Source organism: Leucopleurus acutus (genome assembly GCF_964270905.1).
Source record: "Leucopleurus acutus genome assembly, chromosome: 3".
In the NCBI taxonomy this organism is placed as follows: domain Eukaryota; kingdom Metazoa; phylum Chordata; class Mammalia; order Artiodactyla; family Delphinidae; genus Leucopleurus; species Leucopleurus acutus.
Window position 1 is genome coordinate 28,197,477 of NC_139145.1, and position 23,983 is coordinate 28,221,459.

The window sequence follows — 23,983 nt, forward strand, 5'->3', positions numbered from 1 at the left end:
ATTTGACTATAAATAAGACACACACATGCACAACTTGCACTGAGTGCCTTTTGGGGCCAGAAGTTGTTTAAGGATGAGATATATATATATATATATATATATATATATATATATATATATATATATATAAACTGTGTATACTTTAACTCAGAACCTACTCATTAAACTAGTCAGTCTGAGGTGTGCAGCCAGTCTCTTCTAACTTGGTCCCAGGACGACGTGACACTTCATAACTGAGGCCTTAACTGTTGACATCCTCTGCTCAAACAGATCTAAACAGAACTTCTGATGCCCAGGCCAGCTTTCCCTGGAGAACCTGGCTGTTTGCTTCAGGAAACCTTGGGGCCCAGAGGCCTGAAGGTGGCTGGATTTGGGAAGCCCATGGCTCAGTCAGACAGGAGCTGCACTTGCTACTTTACATTCTTGTGTGATTCTCAAATGGACCCTACAAGCATCTATATGGACTATCACCCCCACTTTACAGGGGGGGGAAGTTGAAGCTTAGTGACATAAGGTAACTTGCCCAGGGTCATGTGGTTCCTTAGTGGTAGAGCCAAGACTCAAAACCAAGTCTTTGAAGCAACGTTCAAATCCACGTTCTTTTCACTTTCCCCTCTGCCCCCACATTACCGTCCCAGGGCTTCTGGGGCTATAAATAGTGGGGGAGGCTGGGATTTTGTGTGCGAGGTCAGCCAGGCCTTTAGCACAAGGAGACACTAACATCTCCCAGCCTGGCCTAGCCTGGGCCCTGCTATCCCCCCAGGCCTCAACAGAACTCAGGCCCAGACAGGCCCCAGCTTATCACCAGCTTCACTCTCTTGGTTATATTTAGCTCTGGACCTCAAAGAGAAAGGTGTGGGCCAGCCCCTGAGACAGTGCACACCCCCAGGCCAGGCCAGGCCACTGTGCGTAGAAAGAGGGTGTCTGCCTCATCCTCTTCAGACACTGGTGTGAGCCTCCTCCGGGGGGGCTGGGTGCACCCTCCTTCCTGAGAGTCTGCGGGAACTTGTTCGTCTTGCTCCTTGAGGGAGGGACCACGGCAGTGTCTGTGACACCCTGCATGTGGCTGTTGATTAATCACTCTTTGGTGAGTGAACAAATCAGTGATCCAAATTCATGTTCTAGAAATCTGGACATCAAGACAGGCACACGAATTCCCAGAGGGATACCTTAGAAAACCGAATGCATTTCATGCTGTTAAATAGTCAACTTGGGACTTCCCTGGTGGTGCAGTGGTTAAGAATCCACCTGCCAATATAGGGGACAGGGGTTTGAGCCCTGGTGCGGGAAGATTCCGCATGCCGCGGAGCAACTAAGCCTGCGTGCCACAACTACTGAGCCTGTGCTCCAGAGCCCTAGAGCCACAACTACTGAAGTCACATGCCTAGAGCCCGTGCTCCGCAACAAGAGAAGCCACCGCAATGAAGAGTAGCCCCCGCTTGCCACAACTAGAGAAAGCCCGCGTGCAGCAATGAAGACCCAACACAGCCAAAAATAAATAAATACATTTTTTTAAATAAAAAAAAATTTAGTCAACTTTATTCAAGGAATGGACGTGAGTTTCCATCCTCCTCTTTCTCCCCCTTTTCTCTTCCCTCCTCCAGATCTGGCATTAAGGCTGCAGTGGGGGAGGGGGACCCAAGAGGGGCATCAAATCCTGGAGGCCAGCCCGAGTGCCTCAAGTGGCAGCCACCCACAGTGTGGGACAGCTCTTGGAGTCCCTTTGCCTCTGCAGGTGTCCCGATGACAGGCCTCCCTCCCCTTGCTCTGTTCGCCCCTTACACGCCAGCCACCTGCAGAAGCTCTGGGAGGCGGGGCTGTGTCTCCATCGGACCTGCTGAGCGACTGGAGCAGACTGGGGGGCGTGGATCAGTCTGGTGGCCGAGGCCAGAGCTCAGGAGCGTGGCTGGATCCTGACACTGGAACTCAAAGGGCAAAAGCTGGCAGCTCTCAGATCTTACAAAAACGGAAAGAGCCGCTTTTTCACAATATAGAGAACCGTAGCAAGAAAGAGGGCGAGCGCAAGGAAAATGAGAAGCTTGTCAGTCAGCTCTCGGCGATTATATTTTGTGATGAGCTTCCGTCCCAACTGGATGGTCCCCGACATGGACTTGAATTCTTCATTTGCATCCAGGATAGTCCGTGAAGAATTAACTGAAACAAAAGAGGGAGGGAGCCTGACTAAGAAACTGTACAACACCGAATCCAAAGACTCTGCTCTGCCAGCTGGGTTCCCAGTAATTAACACTGTGCTCGGAAGCAAGTTCTGAGCCAGGGCAAAGGATGTGAACAGACACGACGCAGAGGAGCACAGAACAAGGACAGGGCAAGGAGAGGCACTTCCCTGGGTCCCATCCAGCTCAGGGAAGGATCAGGTTTGTTTACATACAGTCACAGGGCCATAACTAGGAGTCCTCCCAACATGGACATAACCAGGGAAAAGGGCAGAGGACGGTTCCTCTCCTCACCACCAATCTCTGCTTTCTGGAGGAGGCAGGCGCTGCTGAGAAGAACCCCCGGCCGCAAAACTAACGCGGGTGCCGTGGACAGGCACTGTGAGGTCTCTGTGGGGGCAGGGCTGGGGGCAGGACTTGCCGCCTGTGAGGTGCACCCGCCAGGACGCCTGGTGGTCAGATCTGCTCTTTGTGGGATCGTGAAGGGGCAGGGATGTCCTGGGTCCTGCCACATGCCCTCACACATGCCTGTCCTGCAGTCCTGGGACACTGGCTGTAGCTTTAAACACGTGACACCTGTGCTCCAGCCCCTGTGTGAAACCTACAAGGAGGCACGTGTCCCTTAAGGCTCGTTGTGCCCACATGTCAAACTAACTGGAGTGTGGGTTCCTGGACCTGACACTTGAGGAAGAAGGTTTCCCTGGCAAGATTCCTCTACAGGGCATCACCAGAACAGCCACAGAATGAAACATGTTGTCGGGTGAGAAGGTGAGGCATGAAGGACAACATGTGAAATGTTTCCACTTCTGTAAGAAAGGGATAGGTAACATTTAATTTGTTTGTACTCTGCATGCTGGAGGGTCTCAGAAGGCTATGAAAGAAACTGGTAACAGTGCGCCCCTCTGGCAGCAGACCTGGAAGTCAGGGGCAGGGGGAGGTCAGAAGGGAGAGCCGTCTTTCTGTTTCCCTCCTGTACTGTCCAGGGCTGTGCAGCCCGGAATGACGGCCACTAGACACATGTGACACCTGAGTGTGTAAAATGTGTCCAATCCAAATATCCATGTCTCTGTGGGTAAAATACCTACACGATTTCAGAGCTCTAGTGTGGAAAGAAAAAAAAGGAACGTCAAATATCTCAATAATTTTCACTATGAATACATATTGAAATGGTTAAATATATGATTACAATTAATTTCATATGTTTGTTTTTACTTTTTTTAATGTGTCTAATGAAAAATTTTAAGTGAATGTATGTGGCTCCCATTATGTTTCCATGGGACAGTGTTGGCCTGGAGGTTTTTTCCTTAACCACGTAATTTATATTACCTTTTCACAAAATTACAAGTTAATTAACAAATAAAAGAAATTACCAGAGGAAACAGAGTAGCGTTTTGAAAAACACAGATTAGAGAAGAGCTAAAACCGATCCTTCTCAAACTCTTCCAAAAATTGCAGAGGGAGAAACACTCCCAAATTCATTCTACGAAGCCACCATCACCCTGATACCAAAACCAGAAAAAGATATCACAAAAAGAGAAAATTATAGACCAATATCACTGTTAAACATAGATACAAAACTCCTGAACAAAATACTAGCAAACAGAATCCAACAGCACATTAAAAGGATCATACACCATGATCAAGTGGGATTTATCCCAGGGATGCAAAGATTCTTCAATATACGCAAATCAATCAATGTGATACACCTCACTAACAAATTAAGGAATAAAAACCATATGATCACCTCAAGAGATGCAGAAAAAGCTTTTGACAAAATTCAACACCCATTTATGATAAAAACTCTCCATAAAATGGGCACAGAGGGAATCTACCTCAACATAATAAAGGCCATATATGACAAATCCACAGCAAGCATCATACTCAGTGGTGAAAAACTGAAAGCATTTCCTCTAAGATCAGGAAAAAGACAAGGATGTCCACTCTCACCACTCTTACTCAACATAGTTTTGGAAGTCCTAGCCACAGCAATCAGAGAAGAAAAAGAAATAAAAGGAATCCAAATCGGAAAAGGAGGATTTGGATTCCGCTGTTTGAGGATGACATGATACTATACATAGAAAATCCTAAAGATGCCACCAGAAAACTACTAGAACTAATCAATGACTTTGGTAAGGGTGCAGGATACAAAATTAATGCACAGAAATCTCTGGCATTCCTATACACCAACAACGAAAAATCAGAAAGAGAAATTAAGTAAACACTCGCATTTACCACTGCAACAAAAAGAATAGAATACCTAGGAATAAACCTGCCTAAGGAGGTGAAAGACTTGTACTCAGAAAACTATAAAACACTGATGAAAGAAATCAAAGATGACATAAACAGATGGAGAAATATACCATGTCCTTGGATTGGAAGAATCAATATTGTGAAAATGACTATACTGCCCAAAGCAATCTACAGATTCAATGCAATCCCTATCAAACTACCAATGACATTCTTCACAGAATTAGAACAAAAAATTTTACAATTTGTATGGAAACACAAAAGACCCCGAATAGCCAAAGCAACCTTGAGAAAGAAAAATGGAGTTGGAGGAATCAGGCTCCCTGACTTCAAACTATACCACAAAGCTACAGTAAGCAAGACAGTATGGTACCAGTACAAAAACAGAAATATAGATCAACGGTACAGGATAGAATGACCAGAGGTAAACCCACACACATATGGGCATGTAATTTATGACAAAGGAGGCAAGAACGTACACTGGAGAAAAGACAGCCTCTTCAATTAAGTCACGCTGGGGAAACTGGACAGCTACATGTAAAAGAATGAAATTAGAACACTACCTAACACCATACACAAAAATAAACTCCAAATGGATTAAAGACTTAAATGTAAGACCAGACACTATAAAGCTCTTAGAGAAAAACACAGGAAAAACACTCTTTGACATAAACCACAGCAAGATCTTTTTTGACGCACCTCTTAGAGTAACGGAAATAAAAACAAAGATAAACAAATGGGACTTAATTAAACTTCAAAGCTTTTGCACAGCAAAGGAAACCATAAACAAGACAAAAAGACAACATTCAGAATGGGAGAAAATATTTGCAAATGAAACAACAAAGGATTTATCGCCAAAATATACAAACAGCTCATGGGGCTCAATATCAAAAAAACAAACAATCCAGTTAAAAAATGGGCGGAAGACCTAAACAGACATTTCACCAAGGAAAACATACAGATGGCCAAGAGGCACATGAAAAGATGCTCAACATCACTAATTATTAGAGAAATGCAACTCAAAACTACAATGGGGTATCACCTCACGTCGGTCAGAACGGCCATTATCAAAAACTCTAGAAACAATAAATGCTGGAAAGGGGGTTGTGAAAACGGAACCCTCCTGCACTGTTGGTGGGAATGTAAATTGATACAACCACTATGGAGAACAGTATGGAGGTTCCTTAAAAAACTAAAAATAGAACTACCTTATGACCCAGCAATCCCACTACTGGGCATATACCCTGAGAAAACCATAATTCAAAAGGAGACATGTACCACAATGTTCATTGCAGCTCTATTTACAATAGCCAGGACAGGGAAGCTACAGATGTCCATCAACAGATGAATGGATAAAGAAGATGTGGCACATATATACAATAGAATATTACTCAGCCATAAAAAGAAACGAAATTGAGTTATCTGTAGTGAGGTGGATGGAGCTAGAGTCTGTCATATAGAGTGAAGTCAGAAAGAGAAAAACAAATACCGTATGCTAACGCATATATATGGAATAAAAAAAAAAACTGGTACTGATGAACCTAGTTGCCGGGCAGGAATAAAGAGGTAAACATAGAGAATGGACTTGAGGACATGGGGTGGGAGGGGGAAGCTGGGGTGAAGTGAGAGTAGCGTCGATATATATACACTACCGAATGTAAAATAGTTGGCTGGTGGGAAGCAGCCGCACAGCACAGGGAGGTCAGCTCAGTGATTTGCGATGACCTGGACGGGTGGGATAGGGAGGATGGGAGAGAGGCGCAAGAGAGAGGGGATATGGGGACATGTGTATGCATATGGCTGATTTGCTTTGTTGTGCAACAGAAACTAACACAGTATTGTGAAGCAATTATACTCCAATAAAGATCTATTTAAAAAAAAAAACCACAGAGAAGGGGTAAAAACAAACACTCATGTAACAAAAATCCCTCTCAGCCCTCTTTCTCCATGCCTGCTGCCATTTTGAAAACCTAAGTAAGAACCAGTTAAGTAAAAACCTAATAGGCCTTTCTTTGTTAAACTTTCTTTACAGAGAATTTTAACCATCACAAAAGTAGACAGAATAATATCATGAAGTGCCATGTGTCAGCACCCATACACATGAACCACCAACTCCCTGGCAGTCCTGTCCCCTCACTACTCCCATTCAATTTCCCCCACCTACAATTTTACAGCAAATACCAGACATCATATCCTTAATGGGCTTTTAAAAAAAAATTGTGGTCCTAAAAGACTTTTTTTTTTTTTAAGAAGATGTTGGGGGTAGGAGTTTATTAATTAATTTATTTATTTTTGCTGTGTTGGGTCTTCGTTTTTGTGCGAGGGCTATCTCTAGTTGTGGCAAGCGGGGGCCACTCTTCATCGCGGTGCGAAGGCCTCTCACTATCGTGGCCTCTCTTGTTGCGTAGCACAGGCTCCAGACGCGCAGGCTCAGTAGTTGTGGCTCACGGGCCTAGTTGCTCTGCAGCATGTGAGATCCTCCCAGACCAGGGCTCGAACCCGTGTCCCCTGCATTAGCAGGCAGATTCCCAACCACTGTGCCACCAGGGAAGCCCCTAAAAGACTTTTGAATTTGTGAGTCATAAAGAAAGGATTAAGAACTGTATTCTTTGACTTCCCTGGTGATGTAGTGGTTAGGAATCCTCCTGCCAATGCAGGGGACACGGGTTCAAGCCCTGATCCAGGAAGATCTCACATGCCCTGCAGCAACTAAGCCCATGCACCACAGCTACTGAGCCTGCGCTCTAGAGCCCGTGGGCCACAACTACTGAGCCCAAGAGCCACAACTACTGAAGCCCGTGCGCCTAGAGCCCATGCTCCACAACAAAGAGAAGCCACCGCGACGAGAAGCCCACACATCGGAACGAAGAGTAGCCCCCGCTCGCCGCAACTAGAGAAAGCCTGGTGCATCAACGAAGACCCAACACAGCCAAAAATAAGTAAGTGGGAAAAAAAAAGAACCGCATTCTTCTTTTTTCAATGGCTATCTCTCCTACAAAATGTACCCCAAGAATGACCCTCAACACCCCAGAAACCATCAGGATATGTGCAGCCTTCTCACCACTTAAATATATGGTCTGTTTCTGATATACGTGCTGGGTGTGGGTGTCCTGTCGCTCGCACCAGAGGCAGAAAAGTCCTCGATTCCAAGGCTAGGCCGGCTCCTCCCTCTCATGTTCTCCAAGGCCTCTCCCCAGGCTCAGGCCATGACCCCGGTGCATACTCAGAGGAGGTGACCAGCTGGTTCCGAGCCTAAACCCAGAAAATTTTCAAACACAGGGAGTGACCTTGGGGATAAGCTGCTTGCTTTCCTTTTGCTTCTGCCTGTTTTGATAGTACACTGAAAAAAAAAAGAGTGGTTCAAAATTACAGATAATTTTTAGGGGTGGTAATGGTATTGTGGTTTTGTTTTGTTTGTTTTTTGTTTCAAGAGTCCCTTATCTTTTAGAGAGACATACTGAAATATTTATATGGATGACGTCTGAGATTTGCTTCAAAGTAATCCAGATGGGAGCATAGTGAGGACAGAGTTGAAACAAGACTGACCAGGAGTTGACAACTGCTGGAGCTGGGTGATGGGTTCCTGGGACTCATGTACCAGGCTCTCTACTTTTGTCTCTGTAAAATCTTCCAAAAGTCTTTCAAAGAGTAAACTCTCTTCCTGTTTTCCTACACGGAGGATCCTGGGCAGGGCAGATTCTCTTCTGTGTTATAAGGGAGACATCATGGAAAAGCTGTTGGGGAGACCCAGATGGTCTGCGGAAGCTTCTTCTGTGGCCTCTGACTGCAACTTTTTTTTTTTTTTTTTAATTTATTTATTTATTTTTGGCTGTGTTGGGTCTTCGTTTCTGTGTGAGGGCTTTCTCTAGTTGAGGCGAGCGGGGGCCACTCTTCATCGCGGTGCGCGGGCCTCTCACTGTCGCAGCCTCTCTTGTTGTGGAGCACAGGCTCCAGACGCGCAGGCTCAGTAGTTGTGGCTCACGGGCCTAGTTGCTCCGTGGCACGTGGGATCTTCCCAGACCAGGGCTTGAACCCGTGTCCCCTGCATTGGCAGGCAGATTCTCAACCACTGCACCACCAGGGAAGCCCTGACTGCATCTTTTAAAAGGAGCTCACAGGACTTCCCTGGCGGTCCAGTGATTAGGACTCCGTGCTTCCACTGCAGGGGGCATGGGTTCGATCCCTGGTCGGGGAATTAGGATCCCGCATGTCGCATGGTGCAGCCCAAAAATAAAGAAAGAAAAGGAGCTCACAGTAAAAATAACATTGGGGAGTACAACTGTAAGCTGATGAAATGCTAGCAGACTAGCTGCCAGCCAATAACTGATCATCTCTCTGCCTGGCCAGGGGGGTCCCCAGAGCCCTAGGTGAGAAACAGACTCCCAGGCCCCTCCTCCAGCCTTGCTGCACCCACTCTCCAGGAGAGAGCCCCTGGGAGTGCTTCCGCACATTTTGATGGGGTTGTGTGGATCTTGTAGTACAACTATAAAAACCAAAAAGGGAAATGAGAGCGGCGTATCCCACTCTGGGTAAGACCAGGCTGTCAAAGAAGTGAGAAGTCACACAGATCAGTAAGCTTGGGGGCGGATGGGGGCAGAGGTGGAGGAGCCCGGGGGCAAGGGCTCTGGAGCCCGTATCTCTGGGAGCAGCTTCCCACTGCAGGCCCGGCTTTACCCAGCGTCTGCATGGCTTCCTCGCTCTGCTGGACCTGCTGGGACATCATCCTGCTGATCCCCATGAGGCTCTCTGTGATAGCACTGGACGTCTGGGCCAGGCTCTCTTTGGCGGTTTTCCTAGAAGTCCAGAGTGGGAGGAGGAATGTCAACAAAAGCCCAGCTGCAGGAAAGCCCCAGATTCAAATGAGATCCCATTTTTTAATCTAACGAATTAGTACATATTTTTAAATGATTATAGTCAGTGGTGACGAAGGCGTGCAGAGAGCATGCTCTTGAAGACTGCTGATTAGGAACGTAAACGGGTGCTACCTTCTGAAAGCCATCTGGCGATATGTATTAGGAGCCTTAGAAATGTTCACGCCTTTGAACCAATAATCTCATCTGGGAATCTCTCCAAAGGAAACATCCAGAATGTGGACAAAGCCTTATGTACTGACATGTGCCCTGGTGTGTTATTTATAATACTGACAAACTAGAAATATAAACACATACAAACAGGGGATTAGTTAATATAAGGGAATACTATGTACTATTAACATTGTGTTTAAAGAGCTTTTTAAAAAAATGTAAGTCTGTGCAACGATACTAAGTGAAGGGGGGTAGGAGACTAAATTTTATGCATGGTATGATATTGACTTTATAAAAAATATGGAAGAAAAAATAATGAGAGGAGGCAATATATCAAAATGTTTGTGAGTAGTACAATTATGACTTACTTTCAGTTTGTTACTCATATTTTTATTTTACTAATTTACTACAAATAAGAATATATTTCTTTCATACTTAAAAAAATATTACTTATAAAATTAAATACTAATTTTATGCTGAAAACAAGAAGGGGTTCCCCACAGTGGGTTTTGCACCTTGCCAACTGCTCTTTATTCTGTCACCAGAACCCAGAAAGACAAAAAGACAGGTACCTTTGCCTGAAGAGGTCTCCTCCCTGGAGAAGTTCTGCTTTCTCTAGGTTGTCAATAGCAATTTTGCAAGTGAGATTTGCCTTCCTCCATGAGGTCTGATTGCTGGAATTAGAAGGGTCATGTGTGAGTTTCTGTTGATGCCACCAGGCTGTCAGTTCAATTCACAGCAGGTCTTCCTTCCAGCCAGGGAGTAAGGAAGGCCACCAGAGTTTGGCCCAGGGTCCATCCCCACCCCCCCCCCACCACTTCCTCCACTTGGTTGCCCCAGCAGCTGCTCCAGCTCAGGCCCCAACACCTCTTGTCTGGATCCTGGAGGCTGTCTCTGAGTTGTTTTCCTACTGCCCATTAACTGTCCCTCTCCCCCAGGACAGCCACAGGGAGCAACCTGGCCATAGCATGCCTCTGTTTACAGCCCACAATGGCTCCAGACTTCAGGGTAACATCCCAACTTCCCAGCGGGGCACACGAGGCCCGTTCAAAGTTATCTCTTACACATTACTGCCTTGCCTTGTGTGTAGCTTGGTTCTGTTCCTCGAGAACCATGACTCGCTCATCTTTGTATAACCAGTACTCAGAACAACAGTTATTGGCCCATTAGCTGCTCAATCAATATGTGTAATAGGAAGTAGAAAAATCATTATAAGACAGTCTTCTTCAGTATTTCTTCAAGATTTGCTGTTCTTTACATACCACAGACCAACCATGGACAACACAAACACACTGTATTAGAAGAGTCCAGTCCGACATGATTTATTTACATTTTTTACCTGATCTCCTTGTGAAAAACAACTCAAATTTGGTGAACAGTTCCCTGGAGTTCGAGTGGGGTCTTTTTTTATTTAATATTTTATTGAAGTTGATATATAATGTTGATATAGTTGATATATAATGTGTTAATTTCTGCTGAATAGCAAAGTGACCCAGTTATACATATATATATTTTTTCATATTCTTTTCCATTATGGTTTATCACAGGATATTGAATATAGTCCACTGTGCTATACAGTAGGCCCTTGTTGTTTATCCATCTTATACATACTAGTTTGCATCTACTAATCCCAAACTCCCAGTCCTTCCCTCCCCTACTCCCCCTTGGCAACCACAAGTCTGTTCTGTCTGTCTGTCTATCTGTTTCATAGATACATTCATTTGTGTCGTATTTTAGATTCCACTTATAAGTGATATCATATGGTATTTGTCCTTCTCTTTCTGACTTACTTTGCTTAGTAAGATAATCTCTAGGTTTGTTGCAAATGGCATTATTTCATTCTTTTTTATGGCTGAGTAATATTCCATTGTATATATGTACCACATCTTCTTTATCCATTCATCTATCGATGGACATTTAGGTTGTTTCCATGTCTTGGCTATTGTGAATAGTGCTGCTATGAACATAGGGACACATGTATCTGATTGAATTATAGTTTTCTCTGGGTATATGCCCAGAAGTGGGATTGCTGGATCATATGGTAAGTCTATTTTTAGTTTTCTGAGGAACCTCCATACTGTTTTCCATAGTGGCTGTACCAGTTTACATTAGAGTGAGGTCTTTGTTTGATGGACTATAAAAAAGTTAACTGGGCTCCTCAGAGAATCAAACTCATGCACTAGAACTCTTACGCAGCTGGCTCAAATCAATTGTGCTAACCCCCGGAATATTTAAAGAGGCAAATGAGAGTACACGAACTGATAGGGTGGTTTTGAATAGCACCTCTATGTTGAAAATGTTCAAATGAGCTCTCTGATGCCTGACCAGCATCTGCTATGCCGTCTCACATCTGATACTTTAAAAGAATCAATTACATTTTCAACTGTTTACAAGGGAGTTCTGCTGGGCCCTGCAATGCAGAGATAAATGAACAACAGTCCTTGCCCTGAGGGACTCACATTTACTGGGGAGAAAGACAAGCAAAAATATTTACTGTATAGTGTGACAAGCACGATAACCCAGGTAAGCACAAGTACTGTTCAACACAAAATCGCCAAAGTATTAATTTACTGCTTTCTGTCCTCCGCCTTGGAATTGCACATCCTGAATGGCCACTCGCAACTTTAAGCCCATGCTGAGGTGGCTTTGCTGGTGTAACTTGCTAGATTTTACACAAGGGTCCTCTTTACTCAGTGTTTATAATCTGAGTCCCCATGGTGGCCTAGGGAAAGGAAAGCCATCATGACACAAAGTCTCACTGGTCCCCACTCACACATCCCTCCCTCCGCACAGGAGCCTCTACCACGCCCATGTCTTTGTCAGTCCCTATCCTCCTGATGGCTGGGCGTTATAAACAGAGCTGCTGTCAGCAAGGATGATGCTGGAGAATTACTCAAATCAGAAGCAAAGCCATAGACAAATACAGATGTGACAGTCCAATTAACAAGGATGAAGAGAAAACCTACAAGGATGGTGACATTGATAGGGACTTCAAAAGAGAAGGATATGGCTACCAGGGGCTTGGAAAAGTTGATGGGGCCCTCAAATATTTTTGCAATAACAACCCTCTTTTTGATTGTGGTGCAAACATCAAATGTGAAGGGTCAGGTACAGTTTCATGCTATCAGACAATTTTGTTGGATAAGTCCCCCAATTTCAATACCAAGAAATAGCACACTTCAGTTATTTAATCAAGGATTAGCATATAGCTGCAATGAAAACCTCAATTTTATTTAACATAAGCTTATTTACATTTTTTTTTTCATTTTTTAAGATAAAGTCCCATTCAAAACTTTCTACATTTTGGTCCGTCTTAAGTAGGTTCACTTTCAATGGACTTTTTAAGATATCAATTCTCTTTAGATTAAAAAGGACCTTGTATTACTGGGACTTCCCTGGTGGTCCAGTGGTTAAGACTCCCTGCTCCCAATGCAGGGGAACCGGGCTCAATCCCCTGGTCAGGGAACTAGAGCTCACCTGCCGCAACTAAAGATCCTGCACGTACCAACAAAGATCCCGCGTGCTGCAACTGAGACCCGGTGCAGCCAAATAAATAAATATTTAAAAAAAAAAAAAAAAAAAGGACCTTGTATTACAAAAGCAACCATTTTTTTGCTTTTTTAAAAATATAAAATACAGTATAATGTTAAATACGCTTTTGTAAACTACGCACAGTCTCACTTACCCAACAGCCCCTGCTTGCCCCCCAGCTTTGAGAATTACATCCGGTCTGTGTATAAATGGCACAATTGAGTCATTAAGCTAGGTTTATTAGGCAAACCCTGGCACAAGTCTCACAGGGAGCAAGCAACCCAGGCAAGGCCACTAGCAGGAGGCCAGGCTCTACCTACCTGAGCATCTGCTTTTTGTGATTCTCCACTTCCTGGAGCAGAACTTGCTTCTCCGACTCTTTGTCTTGCTCTTTAGCCGACTGCTCAAGCTCCTGTGGGGGGAAAACAGCTCTAAATTAAAATGACTTTAAAAGCTAATACAACACTGGAGAGCACTTCTATTATGCAACAGCACTTGAAAACCCTCCTAGGGACTTCCCTGGTGGTCCAGTGGTTAAGAATCTGCCTTCCAGGGCTTCCCTGGTGGCGCAGTGGTTGAGAGTCCATCTGCTGATGCAGGGGACAAGGATTCGTGCCCGGGTCCGGGAAGATCCCACATGCCGTGGAGCGGCTGGGCCCGTGCGCCATGGCCGCTGAGCCTGAGCGTCTGGAGCCTGTGCTCCGCAACGGGAGAGGCCACGACAGTGAGAGGCCTGCACACCATAAAAAAAAAAAAAAAAGAATCTGCCTTCCAACGCAGAGGACGCAGGTTTGATCCCTGGTCGGGGAACTAAGATCCCACATGCCACGGGGCAACTAAGCCCGCATGCTCTAGAGCCCACGCGACACAACTAGAGAGCCCATGTGCTGCAACTACTGAGCCCGTGCCCCACAACTAGAGAGAAGCCCACATGCCTCAACTACTAAGCCCGCAAACTCTGGAGCCTGCGGACCGCAATGAAGGGCCCACATGCTGCAACGAGAGATCCCACATGCCACAACTAAGACCTGATGCAGCCAAATAAATAAATATTAGAAAAAAGAAAATCTTCCTAGAACGGAAGACTTAGGAATGCCAGTTCACATACAATAAACATCCTTTTACATAGATAGCTCAGTCTGCAGGAAGTAAGGAGCATCCCCAGGACCACAAAACAAGAAGGGAACTAAGCGCCAGAGCGGTCTTCCTGTGAGGGATGTGAGGCTGCCCTGGAGCAGGAGATACGCTTCTCTAATCTAGGGCATGCCTGAAAAGAAAAGGAAAAAAATACAACTATATAGGAGCCTACTGATTCCACTCTGAAATATGATGGAAATACCACTACTGTTGCTTCATGCTTACTCTCAATCTCTGTACATATTTCATTTTAGACTGGTGGCAAACAGGGTTTTAAAGTCCATGTGGGGGGACTTCCCTGGTGGCACAGCGGTTAAGACTCCACGCTCCCAATGCAGGGGGCCCAGGTTCAATCTCTGGCCAGGGAACTAGACCCTACACGCGTGCCGCAACTAAGAGTTCACATGCCACAACTAAGGAGCTGGCGAGCAGCAACTAAGGAACCCACCTGCCACAACTAAAGAGCCCACCTGCTGCAACGAAGACGCAGCACAACCAAATAAATAAATATTTTTAAAACAACAGAAAAAAGTAAAGTCCATGTGGGGACAGAAAATGAAGCCTTGGCCATTTGAGGCCAGGAATTGGAATGGAGAACACCACAAAGCCAGGACCACAAAGGGATACACCCTCAGTGAAAAGGTGAACTAGGAAAATGTCTGTCAACCAGCACAGAGAAAATGTGGAAGCTTGTCCTTTTTTGCTGTGGGGTCTGGCTAGAGGGATACAAAATATCTTCCCTGAGAATATATAACCATGGAGCTACCCTCACACTGATCTAGGATTCAAATTCATACTCCCTGAGTGGTTTCAGAAACTCCACGAGGAGAAATGAACATAAAAGTGCTCCCAGACTTGTGCTAATCCTAGGAGACTTGGCAAAAGCAAATGCAAAAACCTTTGAAGAGACTTGCCTTCAACTCAGGCCACACAAAAGTCCCACCAGGAAGGGCTTCTGAAGAGGAGTACTCAGAGCCCAAAATAACCAAACACCAGGACCCAACCGTCCACCACAGTGAGGGACAGCAGACCTAACAACCAGCTGTCTGAGACCCCCAAGAACTTCAGACGATGGCACTATCAGACAGACTATAATTAAAGATGTCAATATACCTTGAGTCTCACGTCATTTTTTTTTTTTTTTTTTTTTTTTGCGGTACGCGGGCCTCTCACTGCTGTGGCCTCTCCCGCTGCGGAGCGCAGGCCCCGGACGCGCAGGCTCAGCGGCCATGGCTCATGCGCCCAGCCGCTCCGCAGCATGTGGGATCCTCCTGAACCAGGGCTCGAACCTGCGTCCCCTGCATCAGCAGGCGGACCCTCAACCACTGCGCCACCAGGGAAGCCCTCATGTCATTATTTTTTTAACTGAAGTACAGTTGATTTACAATATTGTGTTAGTTTCAGGTATATAGCAAAGTGATTCCGTTTTTTATATATATATATGTATATATATATATATATATATATTCTAATTCTTTTCCATTATAGGTTATTATAAGATTTGAATATAGTTCCCTGTGCTGTACAGTAAATCCTTGTTGTTTAACTATTTTCTATATAGTGCTGTGTATCTGTTAATCCCAAACTCCTAATTTAGCCCTCCACCACCCTTTCCCCTTTGTTAACCATGAGTTTGTTTTCTATGTCTGTGAGTCTATTTCTGTTTTTGTAAATAAGTTCATTTGTATTATTCTTTAGATTCCACGTGTAAGTGATATCATATGATATTTGTCCTTCCCTGTCTGGTCATGTCATACTTTTGGCTTTCAAATTAAAACAAGTTCCAGTTTTAATCAAGCTATTGATGCAAAAACATAAACTATTAGCTCATTTATATACTAATTTATTTATTTATATGCTTGTTTATACACTAATAAATGTTTGGAGATGCAGATTAAAACTGGGATGGAGTCAATATTCATTTGACCATGTGCAAAATTATTAGGGCCTTACTAGGTGCCAGGGGTAGACTGGTGCTTGAAGAGCTGATGATCGGGAGGGAGGGACATAACAAATGTGTAAATGTACTGAGGTTATCTTACTTAGTGAAGGACATAAACACTGGGTGAGCACACAGAAACTTAAACAGAAAGAACAAGGAAATACTTATACTTAAGGTGGTGAGTGTGGTTGGAGAGCTGAAGTCATGTGAGTTGAAAAAAGGTCTTTCATGGAATAAATTTGCTTTAAAAAGCAAAAAACAGTCCAAATAAATGCCCTTTGACAGAGAACAGGCCAAAAATAAATTATGGCTATAAAAAAAGAATGAGGAATCTTCCCAATACTGACATGGAAAGATTTCCAATACATATTAAGTTTAAAAATGGTATTAAAATACCATTTTTAATATGCTACCTTTTAGATGAGAAATGGGAAAGAAGTAAGAAAACATTTGTCTTTTTTAGTATCTGAGTAGAGAAACTATGGAAAGATACATAAGTAACATATAAGAGTGGTTACCTATTTGGAGGAGGGGAACAGAGAACAAATAAGGAGGCACACCTAAGATTTTCACTGCACTTTTTCCTGCCTGCCAATATTTACACACATATATGCATATATAAAAACATGTGAAAGTAACAGGCTTTCTAAATTAAAAAATTAAAATGATTAAATCAGCACTAGAGATGGAGGTGGAAAGAGATCAGCCAGGTTCAGTGACATTGCTGAAATCTTCAAGTGAACTCCTTTGACAAAAACTGCATATTGCCAAAATTGCCCTTGAAAATCCCTTAAGAAGCAACGCACAGGACACAGACATCCTGTTTTTCAGGGTCCAAACTGCCAGTTTTTCTATCATCTTTGGAACAGACTGTCTTCTTCTGGTAAAGCAAAAACAGGGTTATTGGCTGGCATTTGGGGCCATGTCATAAAGAGAGCACAAGTCTTTAAATCCAAAAACCATATGCAGCGAGACCAGGTGCCCCAAGACCCAGACGGGAGTGGCCAGATCCATGCCACCCATCTTACCCTCACTCAGGGCACAGCACAGAAACACTATGCTACTCAGACTGCTACTTTTCTCATTCTATTGTTTTTGGAGACAGCACATATACCCTAGTCGAATTCAGGACTGTTACATACGCATATGATGTGACTGGAGACTACAGACACAGAGAGGAAGAGGCTGGGCAAAGTGACAGCACGGAAAAGAAAACCAGGGGACACTGGTAATGGATTGAGGTGGATGGGTTGGAGAGACTGGTAGAGAAAAGAAAGTAATGCAAGTGACCTCAGAGTTTTCAAGTTGAAAAACTCCCAGGACAATGGTGTCCCTACTATCTACCTGTAACATAGGTGGCAGTGCTGTGCATTCAGAAGTCCCTCATCTTTACCTGGATAGCAGGTTAGTACAGTTACCTCCACCGTCTAAACGTTTACTACTCCCATCTGAACATTTACTGAAGGACCTGGACAGCTCTCGAGCAGAGGTTAGTCCCAGTTCCAAGCCCCATTCATCGTTACCCAGTTTCAGCATCCCAGCTCTGCAGACACTCACCTGTATTCTGTGCCGCAACTGTTGAAACTTCTCTTTCACTTTAGTATTCAGTTCGGTAAGTGCACTTAATGGCCCTGAACAATCTCCAATATCCTAGGAGACATTGAAGAGATGAAGAGGTCTTTCTCAAGACAATGCAATGAAATGATACCAGCTGTACAGTGAGAGAGTTGGCTTACAGCACAACTAAGTTTGGCCTACTGACTGTAATTCATCCTGATCTTTGCTGTTTACCTCTGCAACACAAGCAAAAACATTATAATTTACATTTTCTCATCCCTCTTTAGGTTAATTCTGACCAAGCAACATAAAGGCATAGATAGAAAAAAAATTGTCTTGACTTCTTAGTTCCTGAAGCTTAACAAAACGCCACCCAGCCACTATGAAAGACTTAAAGCAGCTTATACATCTGACAAGAATAAACATCCGAAAGAGATACTATAACTTTAGATCTTTCCAACTTGAAAATCAGGATGCTAAATTCCTGGCATCATATGCCAAGATTAACTTCTCAATCTAATTTTACAAACCATCTATAATAAATCACACTGTTTATAAACATGTTTGAAGGTAGATTTAGAATTTGTTTCTGGACATTCAAAATTACTGGGGCCAGGTTTTTTGTTTTTGTTTTTTTTGGTTTTTTTCAAAAGGGCGGAGATGGTTTTATTCAACAGTCTCATTACAAAAATAACCAAAATGTATGCAGCAGCGGAATTAGGAAGGACCCTACCTGACTTCTGCAAGAGTGGGCAGCCCCCTTTTCCCCACAGCCCTGCAGGGGCAGTCAGCTAGCGCAGCGAGCCTCAGGGCAAGGTAGCGGGCAGAGCTCTGCATGGGGGCCTGGCCTTGGCTAGTACTGTCCACTCTGAGCACTTCCATCCTCCCCGCCATTGTAAACACCATGCTCAGGTCAGGTCTCCCAATGCTGGGCATCAACCCTGCCCCGCTGTTAGGTCCTCAACAGGACAAACTATCCTGGAAACTTCCTTCCATCCAGCCAGCCAGGAAGGTAGCAAACAAGGGGTGACGACTCGAGGAAGGATGGGCCACTCCAGCATGGTTGGGGGCACTGCTTGCCCCCAACACTCCTAGGTGGGCTGTCCCTGAGCTGAAACAGTTCCCAAAGAGGCCATGGCGGCTCCCCAAGGCTGAAGGGAGTTGAGGCTGTGGTGGGCCCAGAGGGGAGCACTGGATTTCATTCCTAAGACCCTAGAGGCCCGGGGAGGGGAGCCCTGGGAGGCTCAGGCGTGCTCCGTGGGGCCGGGGCCACCGGCGTGGGAGTGGGCAGGGGCTGCAGCCTGCAGGGGGCCAGCACTGGGCTCTGGGGATGCCGGCAGAGGGCCTGAGAGGCCGTCAGTGGAGTCTGTGTTGAGGTCCAGCCTCCAGTAAGCTTCACACAGAGGCAGACCATTAGCTTCGCAAAGACTTGAGCTAGACGAGTAGTACTCCTCCTCCAGCTCGCAGAGGTCTATGGAGACCTCATCCCAGGGCCAGGTTTTAAAGAAGGCCCTAGAGCCAGATTATGTGGATTCAAATTCTGGTTGTAGCAGTTTATTAGCTGTGTAATCTTGAAAGTTAGAGTCCTCTGTGCCTCAGTTTCCTCATCACAACATACCCACTTCACAGACCAGGTACCTATGTGAAGGGCTTAGCAGAGGAGCTGGAACACAGTAAGAGTATGCTAAATCTAGCTATCATCAATTGCTCTCATCATGAGAATGCAAATGTTGGAAAGTGCAAAAGGGCGCTTAAGCAATTTAGATTATGTGAAAAGGCAATTTCATTTGTTCTGAATCTTAAATTTATTTTTCTAGAATTGGCCCAGATGTTTTGTAGTTTACACATGGGAAATGTGAAGTTCAAGAAGTTTAAATGTTTGCATCAAGTTGCCTCACTTGTTCTCTGGATTACTCGTTAAATCACAGTCCTTGCAACATATAATAAGCTATTAATTTGGTTTATTTTGCATCTGATTTCCGTGGGTAGCCTTACTTTCCTTCACCTTTTACGACAGCTAGTTGCAAACTCTGAGTCTACATCGAATGTTTAGTAACATTTGTTGGAAATGGAAACGATCTGCCTAAAAGGAAGGTTTTAAACTTTTGGTTTCTTTTTGCTAAACTCAAGGAACTATTTCTACATTCCCAACTCTTGCCTATGCCAATTGGTTTACTGCAATACTACCTTCTATCCTTAAAATTGGCTTAAGGCAAAGGACCTCAATTACCCCATCTGTTAAACGAAAGAGTAGACTCTTAAGTCTTTTCTACAGACTGACTTTCCCTGTCCGGGTCCCAGTTTTGCCAGTATCTGCTTTCTGATCCAGGCAGACTCGATTTCCTCATTTACAACAATCTCAACTACGGTCTAGGTGACGTTCGTTTCACGTAACGAACGGTGCCTCCCATGCCAGGTGGCCTTTGGTGCCACGGGGCATCGGACCCCGGGAGCTGGCCAGCAGGGGGCGAGGCTAATGGCTTCCAGGACGCTACCAAAGGATGGAGAGCACGGTGCCAGAAGGCGGGACCAAGCAGGATGACAGGTAAGCTTTGAAGCTGTCGTGGGGGCGAGGCGACGGCCAGAGGTGTGTAGGGGAGGGGCCACAAAGGGGAAGGCTGGTCGGGACTGAGGTGGAGGGGGCGTCCCGGAAGAGGGCGAGCCAACGGCAGCCAGATGGAGTATCAAGGCCAACGGTCAAGGGGACGAAGGGGAAGGGACCAAGGGGGAAAAGCTCGGGAGTGAGACCGCCGAGCTCACAGAAGGCCAGTGGATCTTGGGTTTAGGGCTACTGGACCCCGGCGGGGGTCCCGGGCATTAGTACCTGGATAAGCGCCTTCACCTCCAGGTCGAATTTGACAATCTCTTGGTTACAGATCCTGACGTGGACGTCTTGGGGAAACGCCATGTTGGGAAAGCCGGCTACGGGCTGCCGCGGTGCCCAAATTCCAACGCGTTTTCGCACCAGCTTCCTTCTTCCCCGTCGGGTTTTGCGGCAGCGACCCCTAGAGACCGGCCTGCGGCGAGCGAGGGTGATAGCGCCGAGTCGTGTGGACTTTCCCTGACTCGTGGGAAAAATCAGTCGGCCCCTTGGTGTGGACCTAGTAAGACGGAGAGAAAGAGAGGAGGAAATTATCAGCAACGCTTTAACAGGGGCCTCTCCCCATCTTCCGCCCATCAGTCATTCTAATGACTGCATATTTTTTGCATAGAGGGGGGAAAAAACTGGAGGAAAAGTATCAATTGGGATGTCTCTGGAAGGTGGAATTAACAGTTTTTTATATTTCTTTAAACTTTCTTGTATTTTTCATATTTTCTACAGTGAATATAAATTGTGGAGTGAAAGAAAAAAAAGACAAATGTTATCATTACATTTTTAAATGTACGGAATTCAAAGCAGTTTGCTAGGGTACTTCCTGTCAGTCCAGCCCACGGTCCAAGGGATCTTCCTAAAACGCACATCTGATCAAGTCACATTCCAGCTTACACCCCTTCACTGGCTCCTGGTGGTTGCCTTTTGTGTACAATTGGATTTAATAAATTTACCTCGCTGGAGTAGTTTCGATGGAAATAATTAAGAACAGACCCTCAACAGATGGAGGCTCTTTCATTGAATTTTTATTAACTAGTCCAAGTTTCTTAGCTGGACCTCAAGGGCATCAGGTACCCCGTACAGCCCTGTCTCCTTCCTGGATTCTTCAAGCTCTTTTTGGATCTGTAGCCTTGGAGGGAACACCCTCCCTTAAGGTGTTCATCACCCCACTGCACCTAATAAACAGGCTGTATATTGCAGGCTTGGGAATCTGCCCTGGCTTGAATCCTGCTTGACAACCCACTTCACATCTCTGTGCTTCAGAGGCTAAATGCTGGTGATCACAGCATTGACTGAAAGATTAAAAGAGGTAATACATAAAAAGCACCAAGCACAATGTAGTAACTTGGTACATCGTAAGAATGCAATGCACATGACTGCTATTATTATATTACTGACATTTGTGGAGCACTTCCCTTGTGCCAGGTACTTTGTACTAAGTGCTTTATATGTATCATTCTAACTTAATTCTCACAACAACCCTGTGAGGTAGAGTTATCCACTTTTTACAGATGAGGAAACAGGCACAGAGAGATAATGAGTTGCCCAGAGCAAATGGAATTGCTAGGTCAAAGGATATATGCATTTTAAAATTCTGATACATGCTACCGAATTGCTCTTTATAGAAGTTATATCAATTTACACTCCCACCAGCAATGTGGTACAAATGCCTGCTATCTCACGGCCTCGTACACACGGTGTGTTAACAAACACTGGGATTTTTGCCAATCTGATTAAGTGAAAAATGCCATCTTTCAATTTTCATTTCTCTTATCATGAATGGAGAACTACTTGTATTTATTTTACTATCTGCTCATTTTTCTATTAGGTTGTCAGTCTTTTTCATATCAGCTCCCAGAGTTCTTTAGATAGTAGGAGGATTTGCCCTTAGAAATGAGCTTTGTCTCTTAGTCTACAGAATTTTGACTTGGCTTTTATGGTGTTTTGGGCCTTAAAAAAGTTTTATTTGAAATTTTATTTTTACATTTAGATCTTTACCCATTTTGAAATATGTGTTGGCTTATGGTGGGAGATACAGAGCCAAGTTTACTTTCTCCAGAGGGTTACCCAGTTGTTCCAACACTGTTTTCTGAACAATCCATCCTTTTCTCACTGGTTTCAGATGCCACACTTACCATATAAATTAAATATAAATAATATATAAATTAATAACATTAATATTATTTATAATATATAAATTAAATATAAATACATCTGAATCTATTTCTATACTTTCCATTCTATTCTGTTGGCCTATTCATTCATTCACCAAAATGATACTGTTTTAATATTAGTTTTATGTGTTTTAATATCTGTTAGGATCGAACACCCCACTTTTTTCCCCATGTGAACTTTAGTTTTTTGAAATCGTATTGGTATGTCTTATCGGGATGGCACTGAATTGTTCATTTAAGTTAGGAGGACTGACAGGTTTATGCCGTTGACTGTTCCTATTCAAGAACTTGGTCTATCTTTCCACTTGTTCAAGTCGTCTTCTGTATCCTTCATAGTATTTTAATGTTTTCTTCAGAGTTTGTACATTTTCTTTTAAGCTCATTCCTGGAGACATTTTAAGATTAAAACCTTTTAAAGAAACTGAGGTTGACATTCTTCAGGTCAAACGTTTTGGATCCTCAAGTAGAAGCTCCCTGTTCAGGACACTGAAGAAACCCAAACTCTGCACGCAGTAGATAGGCCCACGTGACCTTGAGCCCCTTTCCCATCATGCTACTTGGTGGAAAGTCCTCTGCAACCAACAGTCACCAATTGCATTTCCATGAGGCAATTAGAGAAAACATAGCTCCTCTTTTCTCCACCCTCCAACATACTCCATTCTAACAAAAAAGACTCAATTCTAAGGCCTTCAGCTAGAGGCCATCTTTGAGGGATAGATATACAATTTGGTGACCCGCACTCCCCATCACTGACTACTGCCAATGCTGTTTTGCTTCCGTCACCTTTACCTACTGATCCTGAGACTAGCTTTTGTTTACTGCATCTACTAGGTTCTGGCTTTAGTTCTTTCTGGTTTGCAGACCCTAAGCCCATTATCTCCCTCCTACACAGACATCCATCCAAATATTGCCAGTGACTTGGCCAGGTCCCTTACAGAGGAGTACGGATTGTCTCTGAGTGCTGCAAGCAGATTGCCATTTGAATTGGAGTTCTGTATCACCTAAGCTGGGTCTGGGGTGAGTCCCTGCATCTGGTTCTAGTCTCTTTTGTAAAATGGACACGATCACCCACCTTACTGGGCCACAGAGAGCAGCAGGTGAGTTCCCTGATAGGAAAGCACCTAGCAGGGGCTTAATGAATGCCACCCTAGCCTTCTAGGACTTTCTAATGCCTTCTTCCTATTCTGAACCTTTCAGCTGGGATATTAAAGTATTTCCCAACTAATGTTTTTCTCTCTAAGGTGCTCTCCTGGTTCCGAAATCAATGTGGGCAACGAGAGACAATTGAACAGCCCATCTCACTGGGTGCTACCTAACAGAAGGGTTGGTTTCCTAAGAGCTGTACTGGAAGGGCTGGCTCACCCAGCTCCTTAAAGTGCCCAGACTCTGACAGAGGCTCCTGTGAGGTCAAGTCCTGAAGCAGAACCAGTCCATGAGAGGCTAGGCCCACTTTGCTTCCTGACAGCCTCAGTGTCACTCAAATGAAGCAAAAAGGGCTTCTTCAAGGGACCAGGGATGTCATGCACACAGCCTGTCAATTCTCTTAACATACCCCACTTGATGTGGTACCAGTGTCCTTGCAAATACCTCTGCGGTAACGTACC

At 44.5% G+C, this 23,983-nt stretch overlaps 1 protein-coding gene across 1 annotated transcript; it reads right to left on the bottom strand.

The window, feature by feature from the left end:
• Nucleotides 1-1,577: 1,577 nt before the first annotated feature.
• On the bottom strand, nt 1,578-20,520 carry BNIP1 (BCL2 interacting protein 1; the record flags this gene model as incomplete). The annotated part of the gene is made up of 6 exons (XM_082835888.1): nt 1,578-2,154; nt 9,096-9,214; nt 10,018-10,119; nt 13,297-13,388; nt 17,613-17,705; nt 20,437-20,520. 6 exons carry the CDS (start codon nt 20,518-20,520, stop codon nt 1,958-1,960), a joined length of 687 nt encoding a protein of 228 aa, XP_082692014.1. The 3' UTR covers nt 1,578-1,957.
• Between the last annotated feature and the right edge of the window lie 3,463 nt (nt 20,521-23,983).